Source organism: Polyodon spathula, chromosome 11 (genome assembly GCF_017654505.1).
Source record: "Polyodon spathula isolate WHYD16114869_AA chromosome 11, ASM1765450v1, whole genome shotgun sequence".
Classification (NCBI taxonomy): domain Eukaryota; kingdom Metazoa; phylum Chordata; class Actinopteri; order Acipenseriformes; family Polyodontidae; genus Polyodon; species Polyodon spathula.
Window position 1 is genome coordinate 25856810 of NC_054544.1, and position 14603 is coordinate 25871412.

General features: G+C 43.7%; 1 protein-coding gene across 1 annotated transcript; it reads left to right on the plus strand.

The window, feature by feature from the left end:
- Window positions 1–1240: 1240 nt before the first annotated feature.
- LOC121323277 (tubulin alpha chain-like) lies at window positions 1241–9477 on the plus strand. Its single transcript, XM_041264246.1, has 4 exons — window positions 1241–1342; window positions 3716–3938; window positions 7702–7850; window positions 8247–9477. The coding sequence occupies exons 1-4, from the start codon at window positions 1340–1342 to the stop codon at window positions 9222–9224; spliced, it is 1353 nt and encodes a 450-aa protein (XP_041120180.1). The 5' UTR covers window positions 1241–1339; the 3' UTR covers window positions 9225–9477.
- The last annotated feature ends 5126 nt before the right edge of the window (window positions 9478–14603 follow it).

Genomic DNA, 14603 nt, shown 5'->3' on the forward strand with positions numbered 1-14603 from the left:
TTCCACTTCCTACCGCGAACCACCACACCCACGCTGATCAATGCAGATTCTGCTTGATTGACAAAGAGACTCACAGATACGGGACGGCAATGTGTATAGAGTGGGTGGGAGATGTAAAAAGTATGACATCACAGGTTTGAGAATGAGCTTTTACATTTAAAATGCATTTGTGCCTATTGTTTTAAAATATATAGACACATAATGTTTATTACATTGCAGCTTGGCTAAAGCATTGCTGCATCATTGAAAAGGGTGGATAATAAAAATAATAATAATAATAATGACAGTGAAACATACAGGCCAATGCAAGTAGCGAGAAACATTACAAATGCAGTGAATCAAAAACATCCACAAGATGACATTTACCTGATTTACGTTCACCTTGGTACTATAGAATTAAAGGCAGATGCACAGGGCTGGATGTGCGTGAAAGCAGAATAAAGAACTGAGAGGCAGCCATGTTAATTATGTTATGAGTCAGCAGCAAACAGGGGCCTTTATTCCAAAATATCAATATGAAAGAAGAAAAATTAAAACAGCTGCACTATTAGTAAGACTTGCACGGCTTACCTATACCTTTATTGGTGATAACTCCAAACAAGAGTGATTCAATCTGCCTGGGATAACAGATCACAAATTAAGTAGTTCAGTGACTAGGCAACTGAACATTCACATAAACCTGGAACTAGATATTTATATAATTGTATTCTAAGTTATATAATACATTTTATTCCTATAGCATTTTAAAATAGACTTGCACATACCCCTCCCAAAAATAATTTAAAATGATGTCTTTGCATTGCCATCAGATATGTTCTCCTGACTGACCGACTGACTGACTGAAGTGAGTACTGAGAACACTGAGAAGATGAAGTTCATAAACAGGAGGCAATTCACCCACCCCTGTGAATACCTCATGTAGCTAATCTATTTTATGACAAGAAATCTCTAAAAGGTTTACTAGGTGAATACCAATAGAAATTGATGAGAAAGTGAAAAAAGAGTCTTTTATAAACAGTAATATACAACAAGTAAATGTACAAATACAAATAAAGACGGATGACTTGGTTTATCATGTGTTCTAATTTTACCCGATAAAATATGTTTCTGCATAGGTGACTGTAACAGCCTGAAAAAAAGCAGTAGCGAGTTTGGAGATGTGAGGAGGATTGTTTTCAGTGTGACTATGGAGGTTTGCATGCTCTACAATAGGAGCCCTCCCATTTCTGCAGTGCAGTCATATTGCCAAGCATATCCACACCCCATCTGCTATAAAAGAACTGCATCATCGCCTTCTCAGTCTAAAGCTTTAACATCAGCCTCAAAGAACTGATTCAAAATGGTAAGGAGCTATTTTCTTTTAATCTTTTTATTATGCTTTATATTGCAGTGGACTGGCTGTAAGGAAATATGAGATAATAAATTATTTTCATAGAGCTTTAACCTGTGATTTTCATTAATAGTTTTATAAAATGAAAGTCAATTTTATTAGTAATCCATGACTTAAAAGCTTTGTGAATTGGACCTGGGTTAGGTTTATTTATTTTAACTGAATTGTCACATCTTTTTCCAAAAAGCTTCTCGCAGCAGAATAGTTTATTGCTTGAGACAGCAGTGATTGTTGGTGTTGCTGTGTTTTTAGCTGAGCTGGGAGCCAGACACTGCAGTATGACAGCAGCGATTGTTGGTGTTGCTGTGTTTTTAGCTGAGCTGGGAGCCAGACACTGCAGTATGACAGCAGCGATTGTTAGTGTTGGTCAGTTTTTTTAGCTGAGCTGGGAGCCAGACACTGCAGTATGACAGCAGCGATTGTTAGTGTTGGTCAGTTTTTTTAGCTGAGCTGGGAGCCAGACACTGCAGTATGACAGTAGCGATTGTTGGTGTTGCTGTGTTTTTAGCTGAGCTGGGAGCCAGACACTGCAGTATGACAGTAGCGATTGTTGGTGTTGCTGTGTTTTTAGCTGAGCTGGGAGCCAGACACTGCAGTATGACAGCAGCGATTGTTAGTGTTGGTCAGTTTTTTTAGCTGAGCTGGGAGCCAGACACTGCAGTATGACAGCAGCGATTGTTAGTGTTGGTCAGTTTTTTTAGCTGAGCTGGGAGCCAGACACTGCAGTATGACAGCAGCGATTGTTGGTGTTGCTGTGTTTTTAGCTGAGCTGGGAGCCAGACACTGCAGTATGACAGCAGCGATTGATAGTGTTGGTCAGTGTTTTTAGCTGAGCTGGGAGCCAGACACTGCAGTATGACAGCAGCGATTGTTGATGTTGCTGTGTTTTTAGCTGAGCTGGGAGCCAGACACTGCAGTATGACAGCAGCGATTGGTAGTGTTGGTCAGTGTTTTTAGCTGAGCTGGGAGCCAGACACTGCAATATGACAGCAGTGATTGGTAGTGTTGGTCAGTGTTTTTAGCTGAGCTGGGAGACAGACACTGCAGTATGACAGCAGCGATTGTTAGTGTTGGTCAGTTTTTTTAGCTGAGCTGGGAGCCAGACACTGCAGTATAATGACTTGACTGGGAGTTGAGGGTGTGCAGACAGCTGATTGTCACAGGGCTGAGAAACAGGACACCCAGCTCAAGACTGGTCACTCCTCATCTCCATATCCTCTGTCTCGCATTTCTGTAGACCAGCTGTAACCAGTAGTTATTTGATACTTTACCATCTGAGAAAGAAGTCATAGTGCAAGTTAGTAAAGAAATGTTTGCCTCTTAAATATATGAAATCTGAAATAGTCAATTTTGAGTCAGGTGCATTTGGTAGATTTGCAACATTTTAATTGACAGTTTATGGCCTTGATATGGCATTACAGCTGTAAAAATGTCAGCACCCTGGATGAAAGGAAAATGCGCTTGTTTGAAATCAACACATTAATAAATAGAAGTCTTCTGATTTATTTAATACCAACAGATATTTCTTAAATGCAATTACTTGGAAAATGCAAGTCTTAGCACCCCTCCAGTGGTTAAGACACTCAATTGCAGTGTGCGTGACTGCATGTTAACGCCCAGCCCTTGCCCTGTTACAGAAGTGGTTTTCACAATAACCCTCCCTGAATTCTTCATTTGACACAAGAACCGCCAAGATTATGCTCATACCTAAAACCGCCGCAGACAGTTATTATGACGGTTACATTTTAAACAAGATCAATACTACAATAAAAGACAAGCTATCAGATAAAACTTAAAAGTTTTATTCAAGCACGTCATATCAAACATCTGCTCAGCCGAAACGCTGTATTTAAACAATTAAACACAAAAGGATTTATTTTAAAAAACTATAATAAAATTAACATTTCAAAAGAAAGTTGTGTGTAAACAGGTGTAAACAACGTAATATATAATATATATATATATATATATATATATATATATATATATATATATATATACTAAAATAAAAAATGTAAAATGTTTTGTGAAAGGCAGTCAAAATGACTGCTTTGGCAGTTCGAGGTGGGCGGGATTTTTGTGATCCTGCCTTTGAAACACCGTCAGGGTATTAAATACACAAATTTAGGGAAAGTCATAAATGGACAACCACATAACTTTCAGACACACAGAGTAATTCAAATTTGAAAACCTCAAACCGTCAAAATGACTTCCATGGTGGTTCTAGTGTTAAAGCAGTGCTAACCAAGGTTTCAAAAACATTTTTTTACTGCTATTAGCACAAGCCTTATAATCACTGAACCACCTTCTGCTGTTTCTCTCCAGCGTGAGTGTATCTCTATGCACGTTGGCCAAGCCGGAGTCCAGATGGGCAATGCCTGCTGGGAGCTCTACTGCCTGGAGCACGGGATCCAGCCTGATGGGCAGATGCCCAGCGACAAGACCATCGGAGGAGGAGACGATTCCTTCAATACCTTCTTCAGCGAGACTGGAGCTGGGAAACACGTCCCCAGAGCAGTCTTTGTGGATCTTGAGCCCACTGTGATCGGTAAGGCTTTGTACCTTGAACAAAATGACTCTTTTCTAATACTCAAAAGCTAATGAAATGAAAAACATTCAGTAAGATTTTATTATGACCCATTTATTTTCAAAATATGAAGCCATAAACTTTGTGCCCTCATTTTATTGAAGCAAGGCAAGACCTTTGATAGATTCTGTGGGTCATATTTTCAAAGCGTTTATTCCAGTCTGTAATTAACTCATTTTTTAATGTAGAAAAACACCTGGTAACATGACAAAGCTAGAACTAAACTACTAGGATATTGTGGCAGGCTGGCGAGTGGAAAGAGGCCCAGAGACAGACTGCAGTTCAAAAAAATAACTTTTATTATAAATAAACACAAAAATGAAAGGGCACAAGGGCCAAAACAAAACAATTTAAACACAAAGAAAGACAAAAAGCAAAACTTACAAAAATAACAATTTCCAGGCTGGGCAATGCCTTCACTGGATTCAAACTTTCCAAACAACCAAAAAAAACCCAACCTGCTTCCTCAGCTCCCTCTCTCCAAATGAGAAGCAGAGGCCTCCTTTTATATCAGGTGGCTGGGCGCTGATTGATCGTTAATCAACCTAATCAACTAATCAACCCCAGCCACCTGAACATAATAAACCCAGGCAGGTAGGGGAAGTTAACCCCATCCCTGCCAATTTAAAAAGGGCAGAGCTTTGCTCTGCCACACACCTCCCCCCATGTACAACGTACACCGGCCGCAATCGGCCAACTCCCCCCTTCCCCCCACCCTCCCCACCCCCCTCCCCCCAAGAGTCCAATTATGTCCCTTGGGTGGGCTGTTATGGTGGTTGGTGGTGGGCGGGGTTGATGTTGGAGCCCCCAAGCCTTCTTTGGTTGAGGGGGCCCCGAATCTCCAAGGTAGCACGGCGACGGCAGCCCGGCTCCTTCCGGTGGCGGAGGCGGCGATGGCGGCCCGGCTCCCTCCGGTGGCGGAGGCGGCGACGGCGGCCCGGCCCCCTCTGGTGGCGGAGGCGGCCCCTCCCTCTCGGGCTCTGAGAGCGGCGGCGGCTCCTCCCTCTCGGGCTCTGAGCGGCGGCGGTGGCTCCTCCCGCCTCTCTGGCTCTGGGAGCGACGGCGGCTCCTCACCCCTCTCTGGCTCTGGGAGCGACGGCGGATCCTCACCCCTCTCTGGCTCTGGGAGCGACGGCGGCTCCTCACCCCTCTCTGGCTCTGGGAGCGACGGCGGCTCCTCACCCCTCTCTGGCTCTGGGAGCGACGGCGGCTCCTCACCCCTCTCTGGCTCTGGGAGCGACGGCGGCTCCTCACCCCTCTCTGGCTCTGGGAGCGACGGCGGCTCCTCCCGCCTCTCTGGCTCTGGGAGCGACGGCGGCTCCTCCTCCCTCTCTGGCTCTGGGAGCGACGGCGGCTCCTCCCCCCTCTCTGGCTCTGGGAGCGACGGCGGCTCCTCCCCCCTCTCTGGCTCTGGGAGCGACGGCGGCTCCTCCCGCCTCTCTGGCTCTGGGAGCGACGGCGGCTCCTCACCCCTCTCTGGCTCTGGGAGCGACGGCGGATCCTCACCCCTCTCTGGCTCTGGGAGCGACGGCGGATCCTCACCCCTCTCTGGCTCTGGGAGCGACGGCGGCTCCTCACCCCTCTCTGGCTCTGGGAGCGACGGCGGCTCCTCACCCCTCTCTGGCTCTGGGAGCGACGGCGGCTCCTCACCCCTCTCTGGCTCTGGGAGCGACGGCGGCTCCTCCCCCCTCTCTGGCTCTGGGAGCGACGGCGGCTCCTCCTCCCTCTCTGGCTCTGGGAGCGACGGCGGCTCCTCCCGCCCTCTCTGGCTCTGGGAGCGACGGCGGCTCCTCACCCCTCTCTGGCTCTGGGAGCGACGGCGGATCCTCACCCCTCTCTGGCTCTGGGAGCGACGGCAGCTCCTCACCCCTCTCTGGCTCTGGGAGCGACGGCAGCTCCTCACCCCTCTCTGGCTCTGGGAGCGACGGCAGCTCCTCACCCTCTCTGGCTCTGGGAGCGACGGCGGCTCCTCACCCCTCTCTGGCTCTGGGAGCGCGGCAGCTCCTCACCCCTCTCTTGCTCTGGGAGCGACGGCGGCTCCTCACCCCTCTCTGGCTCTGGGAGCGACGGCGGCTCCTCACCCCTCTCTGGCTCTGGGAGCGACGGCGGCTCCTCACCCCTCTCTGGCTCTGGGAGCGACGGCGGCTCCTCCTCCCTCTCTGGCTCTCGGGAAGGCGGCTCACCCCTCTTTATTGGAGTGACCGGGGCATCTCCCATGTCTACCGCCAGGTAATTAACCACCATGAGGGCAACCTCTGGGAAGGAGGCCGGGTGGTGCTGTTCCTCCCACTGTTCCCACCTCTCCCCATCTCGACGCCACAGCGTGTTGATAACTATGGGGAGATCGTGGACGAGGTCTGCCTCAGGGTGCATCAACCAGTCCCAGATCTCCTGGGACGGTGGTGAAGGTGGTGGTGCTGGAGGTAGTGGGGTGGCCCCTGATGCCCGGGGTGAACACGGCACCTCTTCCTGGGCCTGGTTGTAGGGGCATCCTGCCCAGTTGTGGCTGTCCTCCTCACACCGGCCACACCAGTTTGCCGGTGGCACGTCTGGGCAGGACCGCCAACGATGGTCCTCCTTCCCACACCAGGAACACCAGGGGAAGAGGCTGGCCGGGTCCTCCAGCGGTGGCTGCAGCAGCTTACATTTCTTCAGCTGCTGCTGCTTTTCCTGCTTTTGCCGCTGTCTGCTCTTTCCCATTTTTTTTTTTTTTTTTTCAAAAATCCCCAAAATTCCACAAAACAAAACAAAAAAAAAATACTGCTCTGAGCCTCTAGGTGGCGCTATCCCACTTCTGACACCAAATGTGGCAGGCTGGCGAGTGGAAAGAGGCCCAGAGACAGACTGCAGTTCAAAAAAATAACTATTTTATTATAAATAAACACAAAAATGAAAGGGCACAAGGGCCAAAACAAAACAATTTAAACACAAAGAAAGACAAAAAGCAAAATTTACAAAAATAACAATTTCCAGGCTAGGCAATGCCTTCACTGGATTCAAACTTTCCAAACAACCAAAAAAAACCAACCTGCTTCCTCAGCTCCCTCTCTCCAAATGAGAAGCAGAGGCCTCCTTTTATATCAGGTGGCTGGGCGCTGATTGATCGTTAATCAACCTAATCAACTAATCAACCCCAGCCACCTGAACATAATAAACCCAGGCAGGTAGGGGAAGTTAACCCCATCCCTGCCAATTTAAAGGGCAGAGCTTTGCTCTGCCACAGATATACAGTACAAAGTCTCCCAAGCGCCCTCGTGTTGTCTGTCTTCTTAAATGATTCCCGAGATTCAGCATCAATGACATAACTCGGTTATCTATCCCATGCACTCATACACTGCTGACAGCAGGACCAAGCCACCTGTATTCTCACACTGTCTGTTGTTGGCCTGTTTGAATTGTGACTGACATGTAAACACTGTTACGTGTATTAACATTCATTTACTGCATTAATATCCTTTTGGGTGTAAAAGGTATCAAGTAATTAGTTTGATTTTTTGTGAATTTTCGTTGTTTTATGGACAATTATATTTGGAAAAGCAACAAAAAATGCACTTACACTTTGATTTTTATTGTATCAAAGCACTGACTCTTCTACAGACTGTGTGTTAAGATTCTTTAATACACAACTCAATGTGATCTTCATCAAAGTAAATCCTTTACATCTCAAAATTGTAACAAGCTAATGAAGTTGACTGCTTCCCTGGTTCTTCTTTCAATTCTGTAGATGAGATTCGCACAGGAATCTACCGTCAGCTGTTCCACCCTGAGCAGCTCATCACTGGCAAGGAGGACGCTGCTAACAACTACGCCCGCGGGCACTACACCATCGGCAAAGAGATCATCGACCTAGTGCTTGACAGGACCCGCAAACTGGTGAGATTGGAGATTCAGTACAAGGATTAGAAGATGATTGAGATCATCTTTAATCCTTATATCTTCTTGATTCCTTCAACACCAACCAAAGTTTAATTTTCTCGATTCTGTCTTACAACTCCTAATATTTCATGCAAAACAATCTATCCTTCAGTTATGTGACGGCAATTCTTATAAGAATTGAGCTTGGTGTGAATATTTGAAACTAAAATATGACATGAAAGAACAGAACTGCATGGTGGAATATCTATGGCAAAAGTTTGTAAGAAAAGCTGCAGTTTACTACTAAATGTAAAGATCATAAACACATGGGTTGAAACACTTTTACTTGTTCTTTTGACACTTGTGTTCTTTATTTATAGAGATCAAGAGATTATATGCTGTGTTTTTTTCCAGGCTGACCAGTGCACAGGGCTCCAAGGCTTCCTCATCTTCCACAGCTTCGGTGGTGGTACCGGTTCTGGTTTCACCTCCCTGCTGATGGAACGCCTCTCTGTTGACTACGGCAAGAAGTCCAAACTGGAGTTTGCTATCTATCCAGCTCCCCAGATCTCCACAGCTGTTGTTGAGCCCTACAACTCCATCCTGACCACCCACACCACGCTGGAGCACTCTGACTGTGCCTTCATGGTAGACAATGAGGCCATCTATGATATCTGCCGCAGGAACCTGGACATTGAGCGCCCATCCTACACCAACCTGAACCGTCTCATTGGTCAAATTGTCTCCTCCATCACTGCCTCCCTGCGTTTCGATGGTGCCCTGAATGTTGACCTGACAGAGTTCCAGACCAACCTGGTGCCCTACCCCCGTATCCACTTCCCACTGACCAACTACGCCCCGGTTATTTCAGCTGAGAAGGCCTACCATGAGCAGCTGTCGGTTGCTGACATCACCAATGCCTGCTTTGAGCCGGCCAACCAGATGGTGAAATGTGACCCCCGTCACGGCAAGTACATGGCCTGCTGCCTGCTGTACCGTGGAGACGTGGTGCCCAAAGATGTCAACTCTGCTATAGCTACCATCAAGACCAAGAGAAGCATCCAGTTTGTGGACTGGTGCCCCACTGGCTTCAAGGTGGGCATCAACTACCAGCCTCCCACCGTGGTGCCTGGGGGTGACCTGGCCAAGGTTCAGAGGGCTGTGTGCATGTTGAGCAACACCACCGCCATCGCTGAGGCCTGGGCCCGCCTAGACCACAAGTTCGACCTGATGTATGCCAAGCGTGCCTTCGTCCACTGGTATGTGGGGGAGGGTATGGAGGAAGGAGAGTTCTCTGAGGCCCGAGAGGACATGGCTGCCCTGGAGAAGGACTATGAAGAAGTGGGAACAGACAGCGTGGGAGATGAGGACGAGGAAGGAGAGGAGTATTAAGATGAAGACCAGTATCCAGACTTGCTCTCCATGCACTGCCATTCATAGTAAAGCTGTCAACAACAAAATATTTGTGCTGTGGACTTGTTGTGTTATTTTCAAAGTTATTCTTCAATATCTTAGCATCTATTCCTTTTAGATTGTAACATAACTATAAACATATTCCAAAATGCTCCCTGTTGCCACTGCTGTTGTAATGTCTGGAGAATATTTTTGATAATAATAATAATAATAAAAAAAACACAACATAAAATAATGATTTCTTGAGATTTATTTTTTTATCTAATAAATGTAACAATACGGTTATTGTAGTGGAAACCCCTGGGTAGGGTGTTTTATTGATTTAACACAAATAAATTGTAAAAAGGTGGAGGACTGGGCAGTCACACACAAGGTTTAGATTTCTTTCCTTGCTTCCTGACTCCTCCTATCTCTCCAGTCCTGAAGTTTGAACACCAGCCTCGAGCACAACAATGCAGTCCCCTTTGTATTCAAGACCCCTCCCCTGAGATCAGTGGAACACCAGTCTGCTAGCCTCAGGTGTTCTTAATACACTTGACCTAAATGCACGGAGTTAGCATACCCACACTGTTGCCTCACACAAAGATGGCGTCCCATAAAAATATGACGTGCGTCCAGGTCATGTGATCTCTGTGCAGGGACCCTTGCACTGGCCCAGCGCCCTCTGTTATCAGGAGTCTGAGTTTCTATTTTCCCTATCACAGCATGATGCAACATCTTAAAGTTCCCAATACTAGTCAATAAGGTTTTTGTTTCAACTTTATCATCATGAAATTCATATTCCAGTCCAAACATTACCACAGATTATTTGAAGTCTCAGATGCTCTAAGTGCTACATTTGAAAGAAACATTTTATTTACAATAAATAATATACCAAATGTACCTACAATTTGATTTTCAATGTATCAATTGACCAACTCTTTTATAAACTGTGGACTGTATAGTAACGGCATCATGGGGTTTAGGAACAAAATCATAACTCTGTTATTTTGTTTTTAACACATCTGGGATGTATAAACCTATCTTGTTTAGGCAGCGTCCGCCATAAGAAGATGTCAAGGAATAATAAACAGCACTATGGAGACTTATTATACACCAGATTTATAAGAATATACATTTTGTGAGGTCAAATTGAGGTACATGATTAACACATGTTTTAAAATACAACATAGCTTCCAAGATTCTATTATATTGAACATAAGAACAAAAGAACATAAGGAAAGTTTGGGAACAATAAAAGGTCTTTCGGCCTATCAAACCTCGTCCCTTGTTAGCGCATCATTTGTTTTGGCTGAAGACATGACATTCTTTTAGCCTCTGCCTCATTGTCCTTCTCTGTACCTTCTCAAGTGCAATAATGTCTTTTTGTAACCAAACCTGCATAAAGTATTCTAGGTGGAGGTCTAAATAGGGCACTGTATAATCTTAGCATTGCCTCTCTCCTCTTGTATTCAATGCTTTTTCAATATAGCCTAAAATTTTATTTGCCTTTTGAATTCTCTCGCCACATTAATGATGACTACACTATAACCAAGAGATCCTTTTTAAAGTCCTCGTTCTCTATTTCCATCCCATTCATTTTATACCCAATGTGCAATACTTCACATTTCTTAACATAAACATGAATTTGCCACAAGTTCACCCACTACAGAGAAGGTCCAAATCTTTGAATTAGCTGGGCTGCGGTTTCAGAGTCCACTACTCCCCCAAGATTGGCATCTTCAAATTTAACAATCTATTTATATAAATGAAGAACAGTAAGAGTCCAAGTACAGACCCTTGTGGTACCCCACTAAGTACATTCCCCTAATCCGATTTCAACTCTGCTTTGTTTGTTAACCAGTTCTGTGTCCAATCACATGTCCTCCCCTGTATTTCTGCTGATTTTTATGTAAGTATAAGTATGCAAGTTTTCAAATGCCATGGAGTATGTTTTTTGGTGCTGAGACCTTGAACACCAACGAGCACTACACCACCTTCAAGGAGATTCTTTATTGTGTTTAGTTTTAGAAGAATATCAGAATACCCTTATAAACATCATGGTAAATTAGCAGTCATTTTTCAGTTTTCCCATGCTTTTCCCAGGGATATGCTATAGATTCTTATATCTTTTAATATGCTTAACTATTCTTCTCTGGGATTACTTTCATTATATATTATTACACGTTGCTATAGTTTTACTATGGGAAACTTTTATAAGGGTACAGGAAGGGCTAAAATTGTACTGCGGGTTTGTTGTATTCACTATTTAAAATAAATTAGCATAATCCTTAACAACACAAGCATTTCATGATCACAAGCACCCTAAACCTCCACTATTCAGATTCTGGAAGTCATGCAACACATCACTGTAGCTGAAGTTTTATTTTGGATGTTTCGAAGCAGAAAGGAAAAAACCAGAGCCCACAAAGTGCTCTTTTGTCAGTTTCTCATAGTTGTTTCTGTTTCATTCAGTTGAGTAGAGTCTGTGATGGGAGTGGTCAGTCACCAAGCCAGTCCAGACATTAATGCAATTTAAATAAATTGAATATTACCTATGGAGGTGGCAAAAGGGAGGCTGCAAAGTGTTAGTAAATGGTTACATCACCACACACAGATCTGTAACCATGGTAACACCAAGGTTACATCAACACACACGGATCTATAACAACCATGTTAACACCTAGCAAAGGCCTAGCAAAGACCTGCTTAAGTGACACCCTGTAAAGTGTTTATATGGTAGTTAACAGAATAATTCCACAAGATCATTCTACAAAAAGGTTATATAATTAGAACTGATTTTAAGATTTAATTGTTACAAAGCCCTGAATGGATTAGCACCCAGTTATTTGCAGGACTTACTGACCCTGTATCTTCTAAACTGCACTCTGAGATCACAAGATGTGGGGCTACTGGTTATTCCTAAGGTCAACAAAATTAACACGGGAGGAAGGGTTTTTTCTTGTAAAGCTCCTATATTATGAAATGCTCTGCCTGCGTCTGTCAGGGAAGCTGGGACCATTACAGCTTTTAAGTCAAGACTGAAAACGTACTTTTATAAAATGGCTTTCTTGTTTTGGTGGGTTTTAATGTAACTTTTATATTGCATTATTATTATTATTATTATTATTATTATTATTATTATTATTATTATTATTATTATTATGTATGGATGTGTGTATTACTACATTTATCGATGTATGCATGTATGTGTATATGTGTAAATGTATATATATTTTTATTATACTGTTGTTTGAATATGTTATTGTGACAGAGAGCGAATGAATTCCTAGTCAACAATCTCCCTCCCAAATTTTAAGGGTGTTGTTCAACAGGAACAGAGTGCCTCATACTGGTTGGTCTGGCAGTTAATTCCCGGGGTCAGTCGGAAGCTAGCCAGCCAGGAAGGAGGCGGAGTCACAATGCCTGAAGAAATCGCCATAAAGCGGTATGCGGTGTATCAGTCATGGATTGGAGGAGACATGACCGAACTAGCTATCGAAGGGGACGTGACTAAGGGTATAAATGGGGATGTGACGATGTAATCTGTTCCTTCGATGTGGTTACGAAACTGATCGACAAAGGAAACGGACTGTGTGAATGAGTGTTAAGTGTTTTGTTTGTTTGTAGAATCTAACTGTCTGTTTGTCACTACTAGACGGCTAACACGAGACAGGAAGCTGTCACTACAGGCCAGCACTTACACCACTTGTCACTGAATACCTTGCACGAGCACCCGCACGCAGAGCACTCACTGTCAGGAGAAGTGGCTGTGTCTGTGTTGTGTGTTGTTTGTGATTGGTTTCCAGCTGGCAATGAACATTGATGTGTAGAACAAGCGTTTATTATTTAACGGTCTAAGCAGACAGAAAGGAAAAATAAAAGAACTGTTTTGAACCGTGAACTTTGTGTATGTCACTGTTAAAGCATCTGCATCACTTGTATACCTAAGCCCTGCAACCCACTCGTTCAGTTATTTCAATGGTATGATTTTGGTAAATGTTTTACTAATGTATTGTGATTTGGTTTTTCTACTATGTATTGTACAGTGCTTTGAGATACTACTGTATAGAGATTGCATATAGTTAGGTTGTTGTGTAGAAAAATGCTGTGTGTTTACCATACTAATGCAGTGCCATAGGGCAACTACCAGCAATATGGGGGATTATAGAAAAAACAGTGATGGACAGTCACGGGTTCAAAACTCACAGACACAAAGATCCATATTTTTGGACTTCACTAAGAACATAAGAAAGGTTACAAACAAGAGGCGGCCATTCAGCCCATCTTGCTTGTTTGGTTTTAAGTAGCTTACTGATCCCAGAATCTCATCAAGCAGCTTCTTGAAGAATCCCAGGGTGTCAGCTTCAACAACATTACTGGGGAGTTGGTTCCAGAGTCTCACAATTCTCTGTGTAAATAAGTGCCTCCTATTTTTTGTTTTGAATGCCCCTTTATCTAATCTCCATTTGTGACCCCTGGTCCTTGTTTCTTTTTTCAGGTTGAAAAAGTCCCTTGGGTTGACGTTGTCAATACATTTTAGAATTTTGACTGCTTGAATCAGATTGCAGTGTAGTTTTCTTTGTTCAAGACTGAATAGATTTAATTATTTTTGCCTGTATGCATATGACATGCCTTTAAAACCCAGAATAATTCTGGTCGCTCTTCTTTGCACTCTTTCTAGAGCAGTAACATTCTTTTTGTGGTGAAGTAACCAGAACTAAACCCAATATTCTAGATGAGGTCTTACTAATGCATTGTACAGTTTTAACATTACTTCCCTTGATTTAAATTCAACACTTTTCACAATATATCCAAGCATCTTGTTGGCCTTTTTTATAGCATCCCCACATTGTCTAGATGAAGACATTTCTGAGTCAACATAAACTCCTAGTTTTTTTTCATAGATTCCTTCTTCAATTTCAGTATCTCCCATATTATATTTATAATGCACATTTGTATTGCCTGAGTGCAGTAACTTACACTTTTCTCTTTTATAATTTGCCATCTCTCTGCCCAGTTCTGAATCTTGTCTAGATCATTTTGAATGATGTTTGCTGCTGCAACACTCCTCCTATTTTTGTGTCATCTGCAAATTTAACAAGTTTGTTAACTATACCAGAATCTAAGTCATTAGGAATAGCAGAGGACCTAATACTGATCCCTGTGGTACACCACTGGTTACCTCGCTCCATTTTGAGGTTTTTCCTCTAATCATTACTTTCTGTTTTCTACATGTTAACCACTGTCTAATCCATGTGCATGTGTTTCCTTGAATCCTTACTGCGTTCAGTTTGAGAATTAATCTTTTATGCAGGACTTTGTCAAAAGCTTTCTGTAAATCTAAATAAACCATGTCATATGCTTTGCAATTATCCA

Coding starts and splice junctions, on each gene's coding strand:
- LOC121323277 (XM_041264246.1), top strand. Junction 3,939..7,701: donor TCTTGAGCCCACTGTGATCG/GTAAGGCTTTGT, acceptor TCAATTCTGTAG/ATGAGATTCGCACAGGAATC. Junction 7,851..8,246: donor TTGACAGGACCCGCAAACTG/GTGAGATTGGAG, acceptor GTTTTTTTCCAG/GCTGACCAGTGCACAGGGCT.